At 43.3% G+C, this 21,009-nt stretch overlaps 1 protein-coding gene across 3 annotated transcripts in view; it reads left to right on the forward strand.

Moving 5' to 3' along the window:
- Positions 1–21,009, forward strand: part of LOC143775237 (disintegrin and metalloproteinase domain-containing protein 9-like) — a 150,205-nt gene that overhangs the window by 65,229 nt on the left and 63,967 nt on the right. For 2 of the 3 annotated variants that reach the window (XM_077263124.1, XM_077263125.1), the window contains exons 9-13: positions 2,648–2,719; positions 5,899–6,065; positions 7,820–7,895; positions 10,173–10,309; positions 17,433–17,613. In XM_077263124.1, coding sequence (XP_077119239.1) covers positions 2,648–2,719; positions 5,899–6,065; positions 7,820–7,895; positions 10,173–10,309; positions 17,433–17,613 — 633 coding nt within the window. The remainder of the gene's footprint in view (positions 1–2,647; positions 2,720–5,898; positions 6,066–7,819; positions 7,896–10,172; positions 10,310–17,432; positions 17,614–21,009) is intronic. The other variant, XM_077263126.1, reaches the window with a different exon arrangement.

Raw genomic sequence — 21,009 nt, forward strand, 5'->3', positions numbered from 1 at the left:
TTCCACCTGCAAAGGGAACTCTGGAGGTGCCATCGGACCGGCCGGACTTGCGCAGCCGGCTAACCGTATTCCGGACTGAGGACCCAGAAGCCTTCAGTAAAGAGGTAAAGAGACTGCAACCTGGTGTCCTCGTTATTTACTGCACCGCACCACCACCACCATCCACATCTATCATTGTGCGCCCCTCAGCAGGGTCACGGACCGGGTCTAGCCACCGTGACAACCCCAGAGCAGAGACTCAGAGGCCAGATACCGGGTACCCCTCGGCCCTGCGGCAGTGGGGGCGCTACACTATCCTCTTCTGCAGGGCAAACCAGGGCTCCCCCAGGGAAATATCTTCAATATCTTGCGGAATTACCCGCTTACAAAAAAACAAAAACAAATTCGGCGCTCATATATTTTTAAAAAATATTAGAAAATGAGCCTGCAGAGGCTAATACTTTTCAAGATATATAAATGACATCTATAAGCTGAATCTTGCATTACAGGAGGAGAAAAAAGGAAATATCAGATTAAGTTAAGTCAAACAGGTCAACAAAGTTCATTTTTGGGTGCTCCTCTCTTGCCACCTCTGCCACTGAGATGATCCTTTCTTCTTTTTTGAGTCCAAACCGGAGGCGGAAGTGGACCCCCCGAGGTAGGAATGTCCCAGTCTGCCATCTTAGGAACCTGGAGCCCCAATGTATCACAAAAGGCTGGAAGGTCCTCCAGGGAGCACAATGTCTCCAAGACCCCCTCTCTCCGAGCTGTTAGAGCAAAGGGGAAACCCCACGAGTAAGGGATTTTAAGGTCTTTCAGGATAGACAGCAAAGGCCTGAGGATTCTTATTTTTTGCAATGTAATATGAGACAAGTCAGTAAATAATTGAATTGCGGTATCCATATACAATATCTCCTTCTGGGACCTGGCTTTCATCATAATTCTTTCATTGGTTTCAAAATCATGAAGGCAACAGATAATGTCTTGTGGATATGGTGTTCATCCCTTAGGCTGTAGGGCTCGATCAAATTTAATGGGCGTTGAGGCTGGGTCTCCTAGTATGGAGTTAAAGATGTCCTGTAGAAATATTTTAGTATTTTCCTGTTCATTAGATTCAGGGACACATCTCACCCTAATGTTACATCTCCTGCCCCTATTATCCAAGTCCTCCAGCTGAAACTGAAGGTCTCTAACCGTTTCTGCTGCAAAATTGATGTCTGGTGCAGCTCAGCCATATGGGATCTGGTGAGGTTGTGTTCCCCCTCCAATGAACCAATCCTTCCTGACAAAAGCTGCAGGCTCTTATGCACCCATGCAATTTCAGACCTGCATGTGTCTTTAACCTTCGCTATTAAAGCTTTAAAGTCTTCCTTTGAAGGAAAACGTGAAAAGAACCTCATCCATTGTGGGGGAAGGTGCTCATCCATGTGCTCTCCTTCCTCATCAGAGGACCCCTCCATATAGTCACTCCCATCATCCTCATAAGTGGTCCTTGGGGTTAACGTAGGGGGGACCCTTTTGGTAACTTAATACCCCTTTTTTCCCCAGTGTTGCTGCTCCCTTCCATGGTGCCACCATACCTCCCAGCAAAATGCAGGCTCTGCAACTTGAGCCTGGTCAGGAGTGGGGGAGAGATGGCCTCCATCAGATGCATGTGGCAATCTGCCATTTTGGGAATCATAAAGTTCAGGGGAAATCATTATCTGCAGGATCCCATCAGTGCAGCGCTGCCTAGGGGCTTCTCCCACAGTTGCATCTTCCTCACCGCCTGTGGCCCCAGCGTCCGCCAGGCCCGAATGCTGTTCTCCCTCATCCAGGGTGCCGCGAGCCGCAACCTCCTGAGATCCTTTAGCCGCCTCCTCCTCCCGACAAGATGGCACCCGGACTGCGGTGCCACTTTGCTCTCGCAGGAGGAAGACATCCAAAGTGGTCGCAGAGCCAGCAGACACCGCTCCGGAGAGTGTTGGAGTTTTCACCTTCCAGGGACCCATCGGGGAGTGCGACAGAGCCCCGGGCTGTTCAGCTGGTAAGTGGAGATGCCAGGCTGGAGCTCTGCAGCCGCTCATCTTCTCAGTCCAACATCCGGACACGCCACCCGCAATGTGATTTTAACTTGAGCTTTTACATATTCTCTATGTCATTTACACATAATTTTCAAAGGAAAAATATTCTTCAAAACACACAGATAGACTAACAGCTGGCAATTCATCTGCCGCATATAGTAAAATCACAGCGTGACAGGTTAGAATACAATAGATATAAAGAGGTCACTGATGGCTATATATATTTATACTGTGACCACATACAGTATAATATATATGTATATATATATAATATAAATAATATAAAAGGAGCTTCTGTTTATTAGCCCATCATGGCGACATTTCGGTTCAAAAAGGGACACATTTATAAGATTATCTCAGCAAAGGGACTTTTTTTTTAAACACATCCAATTGTGGAACTTATTATTATTAAGCCAAGATATATTGATTAATATCTACTTTGTGAGAAAACCACTTTAATACAGAAAACAAGTATTCATGGATTGTGACCCATATATGCATATTTTTGCCTATCATTATTATGGGAGAGTCTATGTTTTGTAATATTTGAAAGGACTATTATATATTAGATCTAAACACATTTTTTGTTCCCATATCTATTAAAGTACAAAATCTTAGGTGCCAGTCCCAAACCTGTCATTACTACTTTACTGCAAGTGTTCAGTTATGTTAACACAGTAAGTACAGCCTTTTTCCTTTTTTTTTTTCAACTAAATTTTTAGTTTACTGTCATATGTAAATTTATTGAACTCCATTTATAACATTTACAGATTGAATTAAGATACATAAAAAAGTTTTGAGCCTCTTTGCTACCTGTCTAAAGGCTACAGTACGTTCCCACGATGAGCTGTTGGTGAGATTTTGATGTTGCAGATTTTCTGCACCTAGAAAGTAAATTAGGTTACTTGGGTTTTTATTGCATTTTTCAGTGCTTCTTTTTACATGGGTTTTTAGTGCGTTTTTTGTCTTTTCTTGATATGTCATGTTTTAAATAAAGCTGCTTTTGCTTTGATATTTCCTGCTATTTGCCTTTGACAAATCTTTATTGATACAATCATGTGTGAAAGACATGGATGCGTATCCACTGTGGAAACGCAATAAGGGTATGTTCACATTGGGTGTTTTTGCTGTTTTTATGCTAATCAGCTGCTTTTTACAGTACCAGCAAAGCCTATGAGATTTCAGAAATCTCATGCACACAGCTTGGCTTTTTTGACATCACGATTTTGTGCTTTGCTGCTTTTTTTGGACATAGAGCATGTCACTTCTTTCAGGATTTTTGCAGCGTTTTTTCACCCATTGGCTTGAAAGGGTGTTGAAAAAACACAGGTATCATTATTTGCAGCTTTTTTGCTGCAGAAAAGTCATGGACATAAACATGGACAAAGAGATGCAAATTAGCCAAAAAACGCACCAAAAATCTGCACCAAAAAAGCACCAAAAAAATTGCACCAAAAACGCTCCTAAAACCTGTGTTTTTGCAGCAGCTTCTTTCCTGCCAAGAAATCAGGTTTTGCTGCAGAAACAAAAGCACCAAAAACTCCCAGTGTGAACCTCCCCTAAATATGTGTATGTCCTTTTTTACTTGAGGATTTTCTGCATCTAATACAAGACTATGGGAAATATCTGCACATAAAACTCAGCATAAGGGCAGTCTCACACGTCCAGATAATTCCGGTACCGGAAAAAATCGGTACCGGAGTTATCCGTGTCCGTGTGCCCGTGAGCTCACGTAAGCCATACGTGCGGCACACGTGTGCCGCCCGTGTGCCGAGTGGGTACCACACGGAGCGTGCAGGAGACAGCGCTAAAGTTTAGCGCTGTCCCCTGCATCGTGCTCAAGCCGCGATTCATATCTTCTGTGCAGCAGCATTTGCTGCATAGAAGATATGAATAATAGTGTTTAAAAGAAAGATCTATCTGTCCGCCGCCCTCCCACCCCCTGTGCGCCCCCCGCTGTTCAGAAAATACTCACCCGCGTCCCTCGTTGGCTGTCGCTGCTTCCTGTTCTGACCGCTCCTTCTACTGTATGCGGTCACGTGGGGCCGCCGATTACAGTCATGAATAGGCGGCTCCACCTCCCATAGGGGTGGAGCCGCCTATTCATGACTGTAAATGAGCGGCCCCACGTGACCGCATACAGTAAAAGGAGCGACAGCCAACGAGGGAAGCGGGTGAGTATTGTCTGAACAGCGGGGGGGGGGCGCACAGGGGGTGGGGGGGGCACACAGGGGGTGGGAGGGCAGCGGACAGATAGATCTTTCTTTTAAACACTATTATTCATATCTTCTATGCAGCAAACGCTGCTGCAGAGAAGATATGAATCGCGGCTTCAGCACCATGTGGGGGGACAGCGCTTACTGTAGCGCTGTCTCCTGCACGCCACAGGGACTGCACATGGAGAACGTCCGTGTGCGGTCCGTGTTTTACACGGACCCATTGACTTTAATGGGTCTGTGTAATATGTGCGCTCCCACGAACACTGACATGTCTCCGTGTTTGGCACACGGAGACACGGTCCGCAAAAAATCAATGACATCTGCACAGATGCATTGATTTTAATGTGTCTACGTGTGTCAGTGGCTCCGGTACGTGAGGAAACTGTCACCTCACGTACCGGAGCCACTGACGTGTGAAACCGGCCTAAGAGAAATTACATGGAGCGGACTTGAAACCTGCACCGCAGGTCAGTTTATTTTTGGCAAGAAAGAAGCACAGTGGCTGCTGCAAAAATACGCAGCGTCAAAAAGTCACCAAAAACCTCATCGTGGGCACCCAGCCTATGCATAGGATGGGTGATAACTTGCGGACTGCTTGCGCTCCCACTGCTGAGACCCCACCGATCAAGATCGCTGAATGGAGCAGCAGTCGAACATGCAAGAATATATGTGAGCACAGCTGTTATGTCCAGCAGGTCTATAGACATTGGCCCCGATTCATCAAGACTGGCTTTTTTGACGACAGACTTGATGGGGGAGAAGGGTGCAGGGGCTGCAGTCAGACGCTCCTGATTCATTAAAAGGTGCACACACCTCTTAACGAATCAGCAGAATCTAAAAATTGGCATGCATCTCCATGTGCACAACGTCAAAAACCTTACTCCATTTGGAGACCGGAGTAAGATCTCTGGAGTAGCAAATGCTTGTCATGAATTTAACATTTTTGTGTGGCATCACTTTGTGCCAAATCTTTGCGAACTCTTCAAAGCTTTTTATTCCAGTATTTGATGAATTATATTCAATATATGGAGCAGAGGAGGGCATGCTCGATCACCATTTCACTCGATCACCATTTCATTCAGACAGGGCACTGCAGAGCCCTGCTCTCACAATTGATGGTAGTTTCTGCCTTAAAGGGACTCTGTCACCAGGTTTTTGCTCCCCCATGTGAGAGCAGTGTGATGTAGGGTCAGAGACCCTGATTCCAGCGATGTATACTCTGATAAAATCACTGTTTTGCCAGCGATAGATTATCGTTAGAGGACGAGTAAACTTGCTGCCAAGTAGCCTTCCATAATCATAAACTCTGTATAACACCGCCCCCACCACAGATTGGCAGATCCTACACATATTCAGTGTATACAGCAAGCTGCCAATCAGAGGTGGGGGTGAGTAGGTTTATTAGTCCTCTAGTGATAATCCCCTGCTGACAAAACAGTGATTTTATCAAAACTACAGCAAGCAGCCTAGTAAGTGATACATCACTGGAATCAGCGTCTCCATCTCTACATTATGTTGCTCTCAGTTTAGGTGGCAAAAACCTGGTGACAGATTCCCTTTAAATAGGTAATAACTTGCTATCTTGGTATAACCGCTTTAACTCAAATCTTGAATGACATCTTCCTGCTCTTTCATAGAAATTTTTGTCACTTAAAATGGAGATATATCTATCTACCGTCAGTCTTTGGACAGAGTCAAATCAATGCGTCATAGCAGATAACATAACTGACACACTAGAAAACTTCATTGATTGGCTCTCGGGATTATCCTCCGACAAAAGCTTCAATATTGCTTTATTAATAATGTAAGTATTATTATTATTTATTATTATAGCACCATTTATTACTTGGCGCTTTACATGTGAGGAGGGGTATACATAATAAAAACAAGTACATAAATCTTAAACAATAAGGCCAAGTTCACACTTTGCGGGTTTTACCGCGGATCCGCAGCGTTTCTGCAGCTGCGAGTCCGCAGCAGTTTCCATAGCGTTTACATTTACATGGAAACCCTATGGAAACCGCAATCCGCTGTGCACATGCTGCGGGAAAAACCGCGCAGAAACGCAGCGGTTTACATTCCGCAGCATGTCACTTCTTTGTGCAGAATCGCTGCGATTCTGCACCCATAGGAATGCATTGATCCGCTTACTTCCCGCATGGGGCTGTGCCCACGATGCGGGAAGTAAGCGGATAATGTGCAGATGGTACCCGGGGTGGAGGAGAGGAGACTCTCCTCCAGGCCCTGGGAACCATATTAGTGTAAAAAAAAAGAATTAAAATAAAAAATAATGATATACTCACCTCTCAGCGCTGCACGCGGCCGTCCGGTCTCAGGGTTGCTGTGCGAGCAGGGCCTGAGATGACTTTGCGGTCACATGACCATGACGTCACGAAGGTCCTTCTCGCACAGCATCTTTGGAACCGGACCGCCGCGTGCAGCGCCGAGGAGATCGGGACATCAGAGGGTGAGTATATAACCATTTTTTATTATTATTAACATTACTATTGATGCTGCATATTGCTGCATATGCAGCATCAATAGTATAGGAGTAATCCCGCAGCGGAAGCCGCAAAACAAACCGCGATAAATCTGCAGGGATAACCGCAGCGGTTTTGCCCAGCAGATTTATCAAATCCGCTGCGGGAGAACCCGCAGAGGACCCCGCAAAGTGTGCACATAGCCTAAAAGTTACGACTGGTACATAAGGAGAGAGGACTCTGCCCGCGAGGGCTCACAATCTACAAGGGATGGGTGAGGATACAGTAGGCGAGGATAGAGCTGGTCATGCAGCAGTTTGGTCGATCGGTGGTTACTGCAGGTTGTAGGCTTGTTGGAAGAGGTAGGTCTTCAGATTCCTTTTGAAGGTTTCCACGGTCAGCGAGAGTCTGATATGTTGTGTAGAGTGTCCCAAAGTAGAGGTGATGCGCGGCAGAAATCTTGAATGCGATTGTGGGAAGAGGAGATAAGAGGGGAGTAGAGAAGAAGATCTTGTGAGGATCAGCTTTTGCTTGCAGTAAGTACTAGGAGACGAGGTCACAGATGTATGGAGGAGACAGATTGTGGATGGCTTTGTATGTCATGGTTAGGGTTTTGAACTGGAGTCTTTGGGTAATGGGGAGCCAGTGAAGGGATTGACAGAGGGGAGATGCCGGGGAATAGCAGGGGGACAGGTGGATTAGTCGGGCAACAGAGTTTAGAATAGATTGGAGGTGTGCGAGAGTGTTAGAGGGGAGGCCACAAAACAGGAGGTTGCAGTAGTTAAGGCGGGAGATAATGAGGGCATGAATTAGGGTTTTCGTAGATTTTGGTTGAAGAATGTAGGGATCCGGGAAATATTTTTGATTTGAAGTCGCCAGGAAGTAGAAAGGGCTTGGATATGTGGTTTGAAGGAGAGATCAAAGTCAAGGATTACCCCGAGGCAGCGGACTTGTGGGACTGGGGCGAGTGAGCAGCCATTTAAGCATTTATTTCCTGTTCATTTCTTTTCTTCTTAAGGGGACTCTTTCACGGTGGTCTGAATAGTAGGTACTAAAACTTTTTTTTCCTGTTTATTAGTGATGGACAAGATTCTGAAGTTGGGAAAACCTATTATGGACAAATGTGCTCCAACAACAATGGAGCAGTAGTTACGGTACGAGAAATTTCTACATGAGCATATAATTCCACATGAAAGGTTACCATAGAAATTGTCCGAATATAGCACATAATTCCAAGTGTTCACATTGGTAGGAGTGTTTATTATGTGATGATGATGAACATGATTGCTGATTATGATAATTGTAAGCATAATGATCATCACCATTATTATTATCATTGGCATTGTTAGTCGCAGGTGACATGATTATTATGATTACATTTATGAAAGTTCGGGAAATTCCAATAGGCGGTTCGCAGATTGAAATACAGAAACGTCAAACTGAACCACTTTGTGGAACAATCACCACACGGATCAGGGTCTGGATTTTCTCAATAGGAAGCAAAATATGAAATACATCTCCAGCTTTGAAATATCATGGTAGTGATTTGTAATGAACCATGGTCTGGGGTACTAAAGAGGATAGACGCAGTAAATTGAATAAAGTTCCTTTTAAAACCTTCATTTAGAGCCCATATGATGGGTGAATCACTTCAAGGCAAATTGAATTCACCTCAAGTTTCACCTTAAAACTTGGACTTGCCAGGGTCCAAATTTTTATGTCAATTTGCACAATTCGGCCTCCATTTTGCTGGATTCAAAAGGCTCCAGAAAGTTTTAAGAATGTAATATTACCCAATCCTCACCGTCTTCTTTGGTCTGGTCACCAGTGCAGTCTTCTTTGGGCCATCTTTGATGTCTTCTGGCGCCCGGCATCTTTGGCATCTCCATGATTGGCATCACGCATCATCATAGTCATTATGTGCATCACACATCATCATGGCATTGCAGCTTAGTCAGCACTTGAGACGATGAAGATGCCAGGCACCGGAAAACCTTGCAAATGGACCAGCGAACGCCTCACTGGTGACTGCACAGAAGATTATGTCCGGATAGAGTGGCTCTGCGCGGTGGGACAGGTGAGGGCTTGGTAAGTATAATTTTTTACTACATATGTTTATTAAGCTCTGGGATTAGGAAAGACTTCAGAGCAAAATAATGTCCAGTCAATTTTTAGTAAAGAAATGTGATAAAAATCTACTTTTCTAGACAAATTCAAGTGAACTGGCAAAATGAAATGTTCGCTCATCATTAGTAATAACCAATAATGTAGGCACAACCAAATAGTATATATAAGGCGGCCAGGGTGGTAGTTGTGGCAACGGGCTGTAGTGTTCCACATCCTGGCGCCCTACAGATGAAATACAATGTCCTTTCTGCTGCATGTGCAGCATGCGCAACAGTACATTCACATTTACTGTCAGAGTCCCCTCAGCTTCTGTCACTCCGGCTCCGCGTTCCTGAGCTCCACAAACCAGTCCAGAGACAAAGTTCTTTTGCAACGGTTTAACTTTACTAAGCAGGAGTGTATCCATCACATTTGCAGCACAACGTACACAGAGCGGCATCTCTCAAGCTTTCCCTGCCTTCCGGGCAGGCTCTATTCTTCCTGACAACTCTATCTCTCTTCTGTCAATCCCTGCTTCGCTTCTGGACAATCTCTGTCCCATCCAAGCCTTCAGTCCCACCAGCTTCCTGCCATTCCCTCATCTGGTTTCAGTAGGAAAAGGTGCCAGGTTCACCATCTCAGCTTCACCTGCCCCGGTCGTAGACCCCGGATCCCTCTTGGAACGGTCCTGTCTAAGCTGATAGCCGATTGCACGACTCTCAGCCTGGGGCCCCTTCCTGCCGTAGCAGCTTTATCCCCACAGCTGGCAGACTGGCTCTCTCACTGCTGCTTCTTACTCCCTGCCCTGGGCAAAGCAGCCTGGGCTCTGCTGCCCAAGCAGGAAGTCTTTACCCCATATTCTATTGCTCTGCACCGCACTACTCTAACTCCTCCCCCTGGAAAACCCCAATGCTACCTCTACCTAAACTAACACTCCTAATCTTTATCTCTAATATGCCCCCCTCTATTCTAGCCCCACTATTGTTCTATACTACCTTATATCCTATCCTAGCGCTAATCTTATACACAACACACAGTGCATTTACATTACAGTACATGACACATATCAATTACATTCACATTAATGAACATTAGGGAACCACACACAATTAGTAGACCAAAGATTGGGGAAGCATATGAGGGTCCCCGTCACCTCCTTACATATACGCTGGATGCCAATGCCAGGGCCATCAACATGTGAAATGTGTTACCTCTGAATGCACTAGGTGAAAACATACTTCTGACAATAAAGTATACAGCTAATGGTATAATGTGAATGACAAAAGTGCATTACTAAAAATGTTACTTTTTTTTTAACTATGTAGTTTTCAACAGGATTGTCCTTGGTGACATTCTCCTCCCGTATTTCTCATATCTTGGGCCACAATTTGGGGATTCTGCACCATGACTCCACAGAATGTACCTGTCCTGCTTCCCCCTGTATCATGGATGTCAACATGATGTAAAGTCTGTTTTTTATTTGTGATTATATACACTGTGTTGTAGAATGGGATTCACGCAAACTGAGTTTTCTTGAATAATTGTAAATCTGTGTGTGCAAAAATGAAAACTAGATTTGTCCTGCTGATCATAAACACTGAGCATAATGTGAATTTAATGTATATACAGTATATGTAATAGTCAAAGGTAACTTACCACATCAAAGAATGACAATGTGTTGCGGGGATGTGTCAGGCACAGCTTCTGTTCTCCTGTCATCCTCACCAGGAGCCAACTGTTACATACAGGTAGACTCCACTGCAACAGTCAGGATGGCAGCTATATACAATCCTGTCCATTTAAAGGGGTATTCCCATCCCCAGGATCCTATCACAATATGTAGTAGGTGCAATAATAATAATATTAGCAAATGCCTCCAATTAGAAATATACTGTAGTATAGTTCTTCTGATTCACCATGTCTCTTTCCTCATGTGCAGGCATTGCAGGTCCTTAGGTATCCATGGTCATGGCTAGAATTGGACGGATTTTTCAATATTCGATTCGGATTACGTTCGCCTGTGAAACTGGTTTTTGCAATATTTGCCAAACGTCATTGGGAGTAGAAATGAGTTAATATGTTCGGAAACGATTGTCAAGCATAAATTTGGCACAAATAGGGTACCAATATGGCACGAATATGGCAAATTCGGATTCGGCAATCATTTTCGAACATATTCGCTCAACTCTAGTTAAAACCACTAGCAACTAGTTAATTGTCACTTTCATGGCACCTTTCATCTTCTTTCTTCACAAGTGTCTTACCCCTCTGCCTCCCAGCTTTTTGCTTGTCATGGGGTGGAGCGCTCCTGAAGATTGACAGTTAGGACCAAGAACAAAGTTATTCCACTAGCTTAGAGGAGCAGGCGAAACCGACTACAAAGTAAAATGTGTCTGTACAAATGCACAGAGCATGGGAAACAAACAATAAGAATTTGAGCTGCTAGCACAGGAAGAGAGATATGATGTCATAGGCATCACTGAAACTTGGTGGGAAGATACAGATGATTGGAATACAAACCTTGAATGCTACAACTTATTTATTAGAAACAATATTAAGAAAAGGGAAGAAGGTGTTGCATTGTATGCTATGAAAACTTACATTTCCACAGACATTCAAGCTTCAGAGAATGGTAGCTCTGCAGAAACTGTTTAGGTAAAAATACAAGGAGAAAAGAGCAGAAAGGACACTATTGTACAGTAGGTTTACTTTAGGCCACCTGGACAGACTGAAGATATGGATAATCTCTTAAAATCAGATGTCTCTGTTCTCAGAAAAGTACGACATAGTGATCATGGGACATTTTTATTATTCAGATATTTGTTGGGAATTTCTCTCAAGCTAAAGTAATGGGTCCAGAAAACTCTTATCTTCTCTTGCTGACAACTTTATCTTTCAAAAGGTAGAAGAGAGAATAAGAGGATCTGCAATCTTGGACCTAATTCTTACCAACAGGGATGAAATGGTGTTAGAAGAGCTAAAGCCAGTGATGAAGTGAGGCTTGCAAGGAAGATCAAAAGCAATAAAAAAGGATTTTAGGGGTATGTCAAAAGCAAAAGAAAAGTCAAAAGGCTATAGGATTGTTACAGTATGAAAAGGGTGAAGTGGCCAAAAATGACGTAGAGAAGGCCAAACTTTTATATTCCTATTTTGCATCTGAGTTCTCTAATAAAGCAATTGTAACATCAACTGATCTTCACGGTGCTACTGAAGGAATAAAAGAATCTACACTATCTATAAACAGAGAGATGTTGAGGGAACACTTAACTAATTTAAATTAATTTAAATCTCTTGGTCCAGATGAATTACATCCTAAGTTTGCATACCAAACACAAATCAGGACTATAAGGTCATGGATTTTTTTTTTAATGTACATGCTCAAATGTGGTGTACATGAACATGATACAATGTACAAGGTGCCCTGGAAGTATCTACATTGGAAAAGCCATGCAAAAACTACAAACAAGGATGAATCTACACCAACACGCTATCAGGAATGATCTGGACACACCTGTGGGGAAACATTTCGCTGGACCTGGACACTGTATGACAGACTTAAAAGTCTTAATACTAAAAGGTAATTTTAAGGATGACAGAGAGAGAAAAAATTGGGAATTCAAACTGATAAAGATATTCAATTTTTTGACACTAGGACTCAGTTTAACACCTGGATTTATGACTCACTACATAGATACAATTCACCTCTCCACCAGATGGACTCCAGATAACTAAGAAGAACATTCCCACTGCCTCTCCATTTGTACCAAATTTAATTTCCTTGGCTAATCTTTAGGAGGCATCATCCCTCCCACCTCATGAACAAATGTCCTGCTGTAATATCCCTTAAATATTGTGCCTTTTTTTTATTAATTTATTTTTAATCCTGCCTGAAGAAGGAGCCTCTGAAAGTTTGAAAACATATATTATTTTCTGGTTGGCCAATAAAGGTATCACACCGAGATTACTTTTGTCATCATTGGGCAGAAAAGTATTCACATCAATTTTTCTGGCTAACATGGTACCACAATATCATTTGTTATTGTACATCATCCTACGGAACTGAAAGAGACAGCAGAGGAAATTGCAGAACCACTAGCCATAATCTTTGAAAAATCCTAGTTAACAAAAGTCCCAGAAGATTGTAGAAGGGAAAATGCTATCCCTATCTTCAAAAACGGATACAAGATGGAGCCAGGAAATTACAGGCCAGTGAGCCTTACTGTCAGGACTCTGAACATTTTTTATTACCTTTTTGTGCATTACTGCCCTTTTCCAAGATGGCGTCTTTGGTCTCATGTGCACTGTGTCTTCCTGCTATAAAACTCCACCCCAGCCTTCAGTCTGTGCTAGAGTATTCTGCCTTGCATCCAGCTCCTGACCTCTGGTGACTCCCTGGCTATATACCTGCTCCTGTGAACTTGTGTGGTGATCCTGCTACGCTGCTCTGAGTTCCTGCTGAATACACCAGTTCCAGTAATCCTCCTTCATCTGCTGCTCGTGTTTACTTCCATCTGCATTTGCTGGACATGTAAGCTGTTTCTGCTCTGCAAGAACCTGTAACTATTACCCAGACCTCCCTGGTTGAGCTAAGATATTATTTGAACTGCCTTATAAGCATATCTATCTGTGTTTTGGACTAAGCAAGGACTTATTCGTGTCAAGTATCCTCAAGAATAATTGTGCTTCATAGACTTTCTGCATGATTGCATTTTCCTCTGAAGTTTCCTATAGACTGCTGAGCTGCATTTGATATTTGCACCAAGTGTTGTGGACTTGAGTTTCTCTCTGCACCTGTTTGAATCACCGTGTGATAATATAGACTTTACCACTTATAAAACTGTGTCCTGTAGTTGTCTTGTTCCACGCAAAGAGTCTCCTGAGTTATCCCCTATAATTATTACACTTACTTCTATACCAGGAAAGATCATTGAACAAATTATTGAACAACATGTACTGTATATAAGTACTTGTATAAGAATACATTAATTAACCAGATGCAGCATGGGTTTGTAGCAAACAAGTCATGCCAGACTAATCTAATTTCCTTCTATGATGGAATCACTGGCTTAGTGGATCAGGGAAATGGGGTAGATATAGTGCCTTGACCTGAGCCTAGCATTTGATAAAGTATCTCATACAATCCTTATAGAAAAAACGGCCAAGTATGGGATTGACAAAGCTACAGTTAGATGGATTCATAACTAGCTCAGTGATCATACTCAAAGAGTAGTAATAAATGGTTGCACATCCAATTGGAAGAGTGTTTCAAGTGGGGCACCACAAGGCTCTGTCCTGGCCCCAATGTTGTTCAACGTTATTATAAAAGATCTAGATAAGGGAACTGAAGATACACTAATCAAATTTGCAGATGATGCAAAGCTAGGAGATATAGCACTAGAGAAGATAAAGGATTCATGAGAATCTATATAAGATTAAAAAATGGGCAGCGACTAATAGAATGATATTTAACAGGGAGAAATGTAAGAGTCTACATCTGGGCAAGAAAAACAAAAATTGCATATACAGAATGGGAGGAAAAGAACTAAGCAACAGCATGTTTGAAAAAGACTTGGGCATACTCAGGCTATGTGCACACGTATTCTAGGTCCACTGCGGATTTTTCTGTAGCGGATTTAATAAATCCGCAGTGGAAAACTGCTGCGGATTTATCGCGGATTTACCGCTGTTTTTCTGCGGTTTTCACTGCGGTTTTACAACTGCGGTTTTCCATAGGGGCAGCTGTAAAACCGCTGTGGAATCCGCAGAATGAAGTGACATGCTGCGGAATGTAAACCGTTGCGTTTCCGCACGTTTTTTTCCGCCGCATGTGCACGGCGTTTTTGGTTTCCCATAGGTTTACATTGAACTGTAAACTTATGGGAAACTGCTGCGGACCCGCAGCTGCGGAAAGACTGCAGATCCGCAGCATTTTCTGCATCGTGTGCATATACCCTTATAGATCACAGACTGCATTTTTTGCTGTTGCATCACACTGTTGACTCATGTGCAAACACATTTCTAGGATGTATTAATAGAAGCATAGAGTCTAGTTCACGTGAAGTAATTATCACCCTCTAATCCTCCTTGGTCAGGCCTCATCTGGAATGCTGTGTCCAGTTGTGGGCACCAGATTTTAAAAAAGACAATGAAAAACTGGTGCAAGTTCAGAGAAGAGCTACCAGGATGGTGAGAGGACGGTAAATTGGCAAACTATGTCCTACGAGGAACGGTTAAAGGATTTTTAAATGTTTAGCTTGCAAAAAAGGCTAAGAGGAGACTTAGTAGCTGTCTACAAATATCTTAAGGGATGTCACAGTATAGAGGGATCATCCTTATTGTCACTTGCACATGGAAACACAAGAAGCAATGGAATGAAACTGAAAGGGAGAAGATACAGATTAGATATTAGAAAAACCTTTTTGACAGTCTGGGTCATCAATGAGTAGAACAGTCTGCCATGAGAGGTGATGAGTTCTCATTCAGTGGAAGTCTTCAAACAAAGGCTGGACAGAAATCTGAGATGGTTTAGTGAATCTTGCATTGAGCAGGGGGTTGGACACAATGACCCTGGAGGTCCCTTCAAACTCTAACATTCTATGAGATTCATTACAGCTTGTTCAGATGATGTGTTTTATATGGATGTGTGCTGTCCCAATGAAATTTGGACAGTATTCCGAATCCATAACTAGGCTGCGAGTATAGGGCACTCGTAAGACACTATTTCTTGACTGTCTCTCTGTACCAGTACTCACACAAAGAGATATTATCACATAGCTTGACTCCACTGCAGAGGCATGTATGAAGATCCCAGAAGAAGGTTTATTTTCAAGTTGAATTCTTGTAGATATGCACAATTACAGTAGGTAAACAAGACTATTCTGAACAAGAGCTGCAAGACATGAGATTCTTAAAATGGCTGAGATACTGAGAATGAGGAAGAAGGGAGGGGTTGCTGACATTAGAGCTAGGGAGGGAGAGAGGGAGGACAAACTTCTAAAAGGCAAACATATTGCATAGCAGCACAACAGCAACAATACAATACAATATGATACCCAAGTCGTGGGACATGACAGCACACTGACCAATGTACCTTAATACGGTTGTTCAGATTACATTTTTTCACGCAGACTGGGTGTGTGTGTGGAAAAAGATTGCAGATTGCAGCACTCTTCTCTTCTGAGTCTTGGATGAGATTCACCCTTTCAGGTCTAAGGGTACCGTCACACATTGAAATTTCCATCGCTACGACGTTACGATTCGTGACGTTCTAGCGATATCGTTACGATATCGCAGTGTCTGACACGCAGCAGCGATCAGGGATCCTGCTGAGAATCGTACGTCGTAGCAGATCGTATGGAACTTTCTTTCGTCGCTTGATCACCCGCTGACATCGCTGGATCGTTGTGTGTGACAGCGATCCAGCGATGTCTTCGCTTGTAACCAGGGTAAACATCGGGTAACTAAGCGCAGGGCCGCGCTTAGTAACCCGATGTTTACCCTGGTTACAAGCGTAAACGTAAAAAAACAAACCGTACATACTCACCCGTCGGTGTCCTTCAGGTCCCTTGCAGTCTGCTTCCTGCTCTGAGTGCCGGCCGGAAAGTGAGAGCAGAGCGCAGCGGTGCTGCGCTCTGCTCTCACTGTACGGCTGCACTCAGAGCAGGAAGCAGACTGCAAGGGACCTGAAGGACACCGACGGGTGAGTATGTACTGTTTGTTTTTTTACGTTTACGCTGGTAACCAGGGTAAACATCGGGTTACTAAGTGCGGCCCTGCGCTTAGTTACCCGATGTTTACCCTGGTTACCCGGGGACTTCGGCATCGCTCCAGCGCCGTGATTGCAACGTGTGACCGCAGTCTACGACGCTGGAGCGATATTCATACGATCGCTGCGACGTCACGGATCGTGCCGTCGCAGCGATGAAAATTTCAATGTGTGACGGTACCCTAAGGGTTCATAAACAAACAAAATCAGATCCCATATAGATAATCTGTGTAGCATGCTATTTATACATTGCCATTATTAACCTAAGAAACTGTATTTGATTATGTAAACTGTTGATGTATAAAATCGGATGTCACACGGACGCAAACAATGGACACATGGATGACAACATGGATGAAAATCATCCAATTTTCCTGGATGAAACTCTGATGAGTTTTCATACACTCATCTGACCCCGACTTTAAGGTTTTCTCCCAGGTGTGACAGCTGCATGTACTTCTATGCCACGGTCATGCTCGGGTTGGAAGAGCCACCGGCCAGTCCTTGTACTTTGTTGACTATCTAACTCTACACTGAAATACAGACATCAATAAGTAATGGGCCATTTCCCACTACTCCCGTCAAGCAGCTGATTAAAGAGGCTGTAGCGCATCAAACGTAGCACAGCTTTATTCATTGTGACGTGACCATCAGCAAGTCTCTCCGATTGACTTACCACCCTCCAAAACATTTAAGAACTCATATTTAAAGTATAGGTAATATGGGAGTTGTACAATATAATTTTCATATGTTCATATATACCTTCCGCAGAGTCACTAGCTTCTCAGGTGTGTCACTTACATGTTTCTCTCGTGTCTAGGATGGCCGCTAATTCAAAGAGCTTCAGCAGCTGTAGCTTAGAAGAATTCCAGTATTTTATCATGAAGACCGGAGCTGCGTGCCTCATGATTCATCCTAACATGAAGCCTTTGGGGAATCCTTCTTTGTGTGGAAATAAAGTATTGGATGAGTGGGAGGCATGTGACTGTGGAACAGAAGAGGTCAGTAATCCGATCAATTTGTAGAAAAACTTGTAATCCCATTTGTATAGATCAGAAGTGCAAGTGACATGAGGCCACTCGGTTATGCCTTCGCTGATGGCGTCATAGGATAGTGACATAGACCCTGATTATAGCCATCTACAATTAATATGCAGTAGTGCAGTGCGAGCCAGAAGTCCTCGTATTCATGAGTGGAGAAATACGGATACGCGATACTGAATATGTTTATTTTAAATTTTTCTTTAATTATTAAATTTCTTTATTGTTAAAGAGAGAATAGGAAGTTGATTGGAATTTTAGTTTTTTTTGTGTTTTTTATACTTTTAAAAACTTTTTTGAAACTTTTTTACTTTTAATATATAAAACAAGCATCTTTTTGCTTGTCCTATATACTGCAGTATTGCAGTATATAAGTAAAATCACTGCCTTCTTTGAAGTCCAGCCCTGCAGACCATAGGCCATCATCTGCTATAGCAATCCATGGGCACGATTATCCGAAACAACGCTTTAGTGATTGCTAGCGACATGAAATGGGTTATAAGCGGTGATCATAGCTTAGCTTTGATCACTGCTATTACAGCCAGATGCCTACTGTATAACATAGGTGGAATCCGCCAGCTACAGTGTGGGCTCTGCTCCTAGGTTCCATTCTGACATATAGCCTATATGTATGTCACATGTCAGGAGAGAGTTAATATATTCTTATTTTTCTTACTTAATGGCACATAATTGTATCGATTGGTGCTGTGGCAAATTGTGTAACTAAGGCTAGTTTCACACTAGCGTTAACTGCATTACGTCGCAAATCCGTTTTTTTGCCGAAAAAACGGATGCGTCAAAAAAGTGAAAAACGGTGACAAACGTATGCCACGCATCCAGCATTTCGACGGATCCGTCGCAAATCCGCTAAACGTTTCCGTCGAAAATACTGGATGCGTTGCATACGTTGCATACGTTTTACCATCCGTTGTATCCGTTTTTCCGACGGATCCGTTTTTAAAATGGCAGGCTCCCAAATTTGATTGGCTACTGGAAAATTTGAAAAACTATATAGTACTGTTTTTACAGCCCATCTTTGAGGGTTTTAGTTTTGTGGCAGCGATGGAAGGTGTTCTTGTGAGGATTGCTAGTTTGGTTACCGACGTTATCTTTGAGACGAATCGCCTGGATATCATAGTGCGTGAGAAGGAGGCGGCAGCGGAAAGGCGTAGGATGCTTCTGCAGCAACGGAGACGGAGACGACTGTGGATTCATCCGATTAATGAACTACGGATGACCCGGGGTGTCCAGTCCACTCTGTACCTGGAGTTGTGGCACAATCCACAAAAATTCTATAACTACGTGCGGATGAGGCTGGAAAATTTTGACTTTTTGCTTGCAAAAATGGAGGATGTCATCCGAAGACGGGACACAAGGATGAGGCTTGCCATCACACCGGCGGAGCGGCTGATGGTGACCCTGCGGTAAGCCTCTATGTTTTTCTGTCATTGGTCATTTTTTATGTTATATTACATGCTGCAGACAATACTGCGCTGACATACTGCGCACTATTTTCTGCAGCATGTAATTTTGGTTTTCTTTGCAGCCATTCCACTGCTTTTTTACACCAGTTTCATGCTGGTTTTATTGTGTGTCCCGTCCTTAAAAAAAATTTAACAGTGCCATATTGAAACTTGTTGGTCTGTGCAATTTTTTCTAACTTTTTTTTTTTTTTTAAAGTTTCCTAGCTACGGGTGAATCTATGACTTCGCTCCATTACCAATTCAGGCTGGGCATTTCCACTATTTCAGGAATAGTGAAGGACACATGTCGGGCTATTTGGACCACTTTGCAACCAGAGTATATCCCCCAACCATCCATGGAAATCTGGTTGCGAAGTGCAGAACAGTTTCAGCAAATTTGTAATTTCCCTAATTGTGTGGGTGCAGTTGACGGGAAACATATAAGGATTGCGAAACCGGCAGGAACAGGATCGGAGTATTATAATTATAAGAAGTATTTCTCCATTGTCCTTATGGCTATTGCAGACGCCAACTGCAAGTTCCTTTCCGTGGACATAGGAGCGTATGGACGGTCCAACGATTCGCAAGTTCTTAAAAACTCACCAATGGGTCGTTGCCTTTATGGAGAGAGCTACGATTTCCCGTCAGCCAGACCACTGCCAGGAACAACTGAACCAGCCATGGAATATGTTTTTGTAGGTGATGAAGCCTTTTAACTGTCGCCGCACCTACTAAAACCGTACAGTAGCCGGAACTTAAACCATACCAAGCGGGTCTTTAATTACCTGCTTACTAGAGCACGAAGAGTCGTGGAGTGTTCCTTTGGCATATTGACGGCGAAGTGGCGAGTTCTGCTGACGGCTATCAAGCTGAAAACAACAACTATAGATGAGGTAGTTAAAGCCTGTGTGGTGCTCCACAACTTTGTCCTTTCAAAGGAGCCCGTTTCCTTGGATGATGAAGAGTTGGAGACCACCTTGTGGGACTACCGCAGCAGCTCGGTTCGCTCTACAGGTTCTGTTACAAGGATGAGGGACCAGTTTGCCGATTATTTTGTGTCACCTGTCGGGCGGATACCGTGGCAAGACATGATTGTGTAACCTGTTTTCCATGTGTTTGTTTATGTAAAAAAATGTGTTTCTTCAGAATAAAAAAAAAAAAAAGGACAAAAGCGTGGTTTTCTTGCTAGTAAAACCAATATTTTATACCTTTCACACGTCTGGTGTTTATTTCTATTTTACCTTTGTTATTAGTTACCATATGACCTTAATAAATCCACACACACACAGAGTAGAATTTTAATCCAACTGAATTTTATTTTGAACTCTTTTCAAAAAATTTTTTTTGTAACCCAAAAATATATAGATATTTTTAATTTTCACAATTTTTATAAAAACATTTTCAAATTTTTGAACATAACTTTTTAACATACATTTACAAATCTTCAAAGTGGGGGGTGGAGATACGAGGGGAGGAGGGGCTGGAAGGTTGGACCACGTCGATAGGTGGGGAAACCCTACTTGTTTGGGGTGCAGTGGAAGGGGGGTAAAACCAGGAGGCTGACCAGAGGGGGGTGGTGTTGGGGTAGGGGGAAGACTTACTGGGGAAGAAAAGCTGGGCAAGGAAGAAAACATTGGGGAAGAAATTTGGTTTGGGGGCCGGGATGGGTATGGGGACTGGGTTTGGTGTGGGGACTGGGTTGGGTGTTGGGACTGGGTTGGGTATTGGGACTGGGTTGGGTATTGGGACTGGGTTGGGTAATGGGGCTGGTGTGGGGATTGGGGCTGGGTTTGGTATTGGGGCTTGTGTGAGTATTGGTGCTGGGTTTGGTAATGGGGGGTATGGTGTGGAAATGGGGCCTGGGTTTGGGCATGGTGTGGAAATGGGGCCCTTG

Source organism: Ranitomeya variabilis, chromosome 5 (genome assembly GCF_051348905.1).
Source record: "Ranitomeya variabilis isolate aRanVar5 chromosome 5, aRanVar5.hap1, whole genome shotgun sequence".
Lineage (NCBI taxonomy): Eukaryota > Metazoa > Chordata > Amphibia > Anura > Dendrobatidae > Ranitomeya > Ranitomeya variabilis.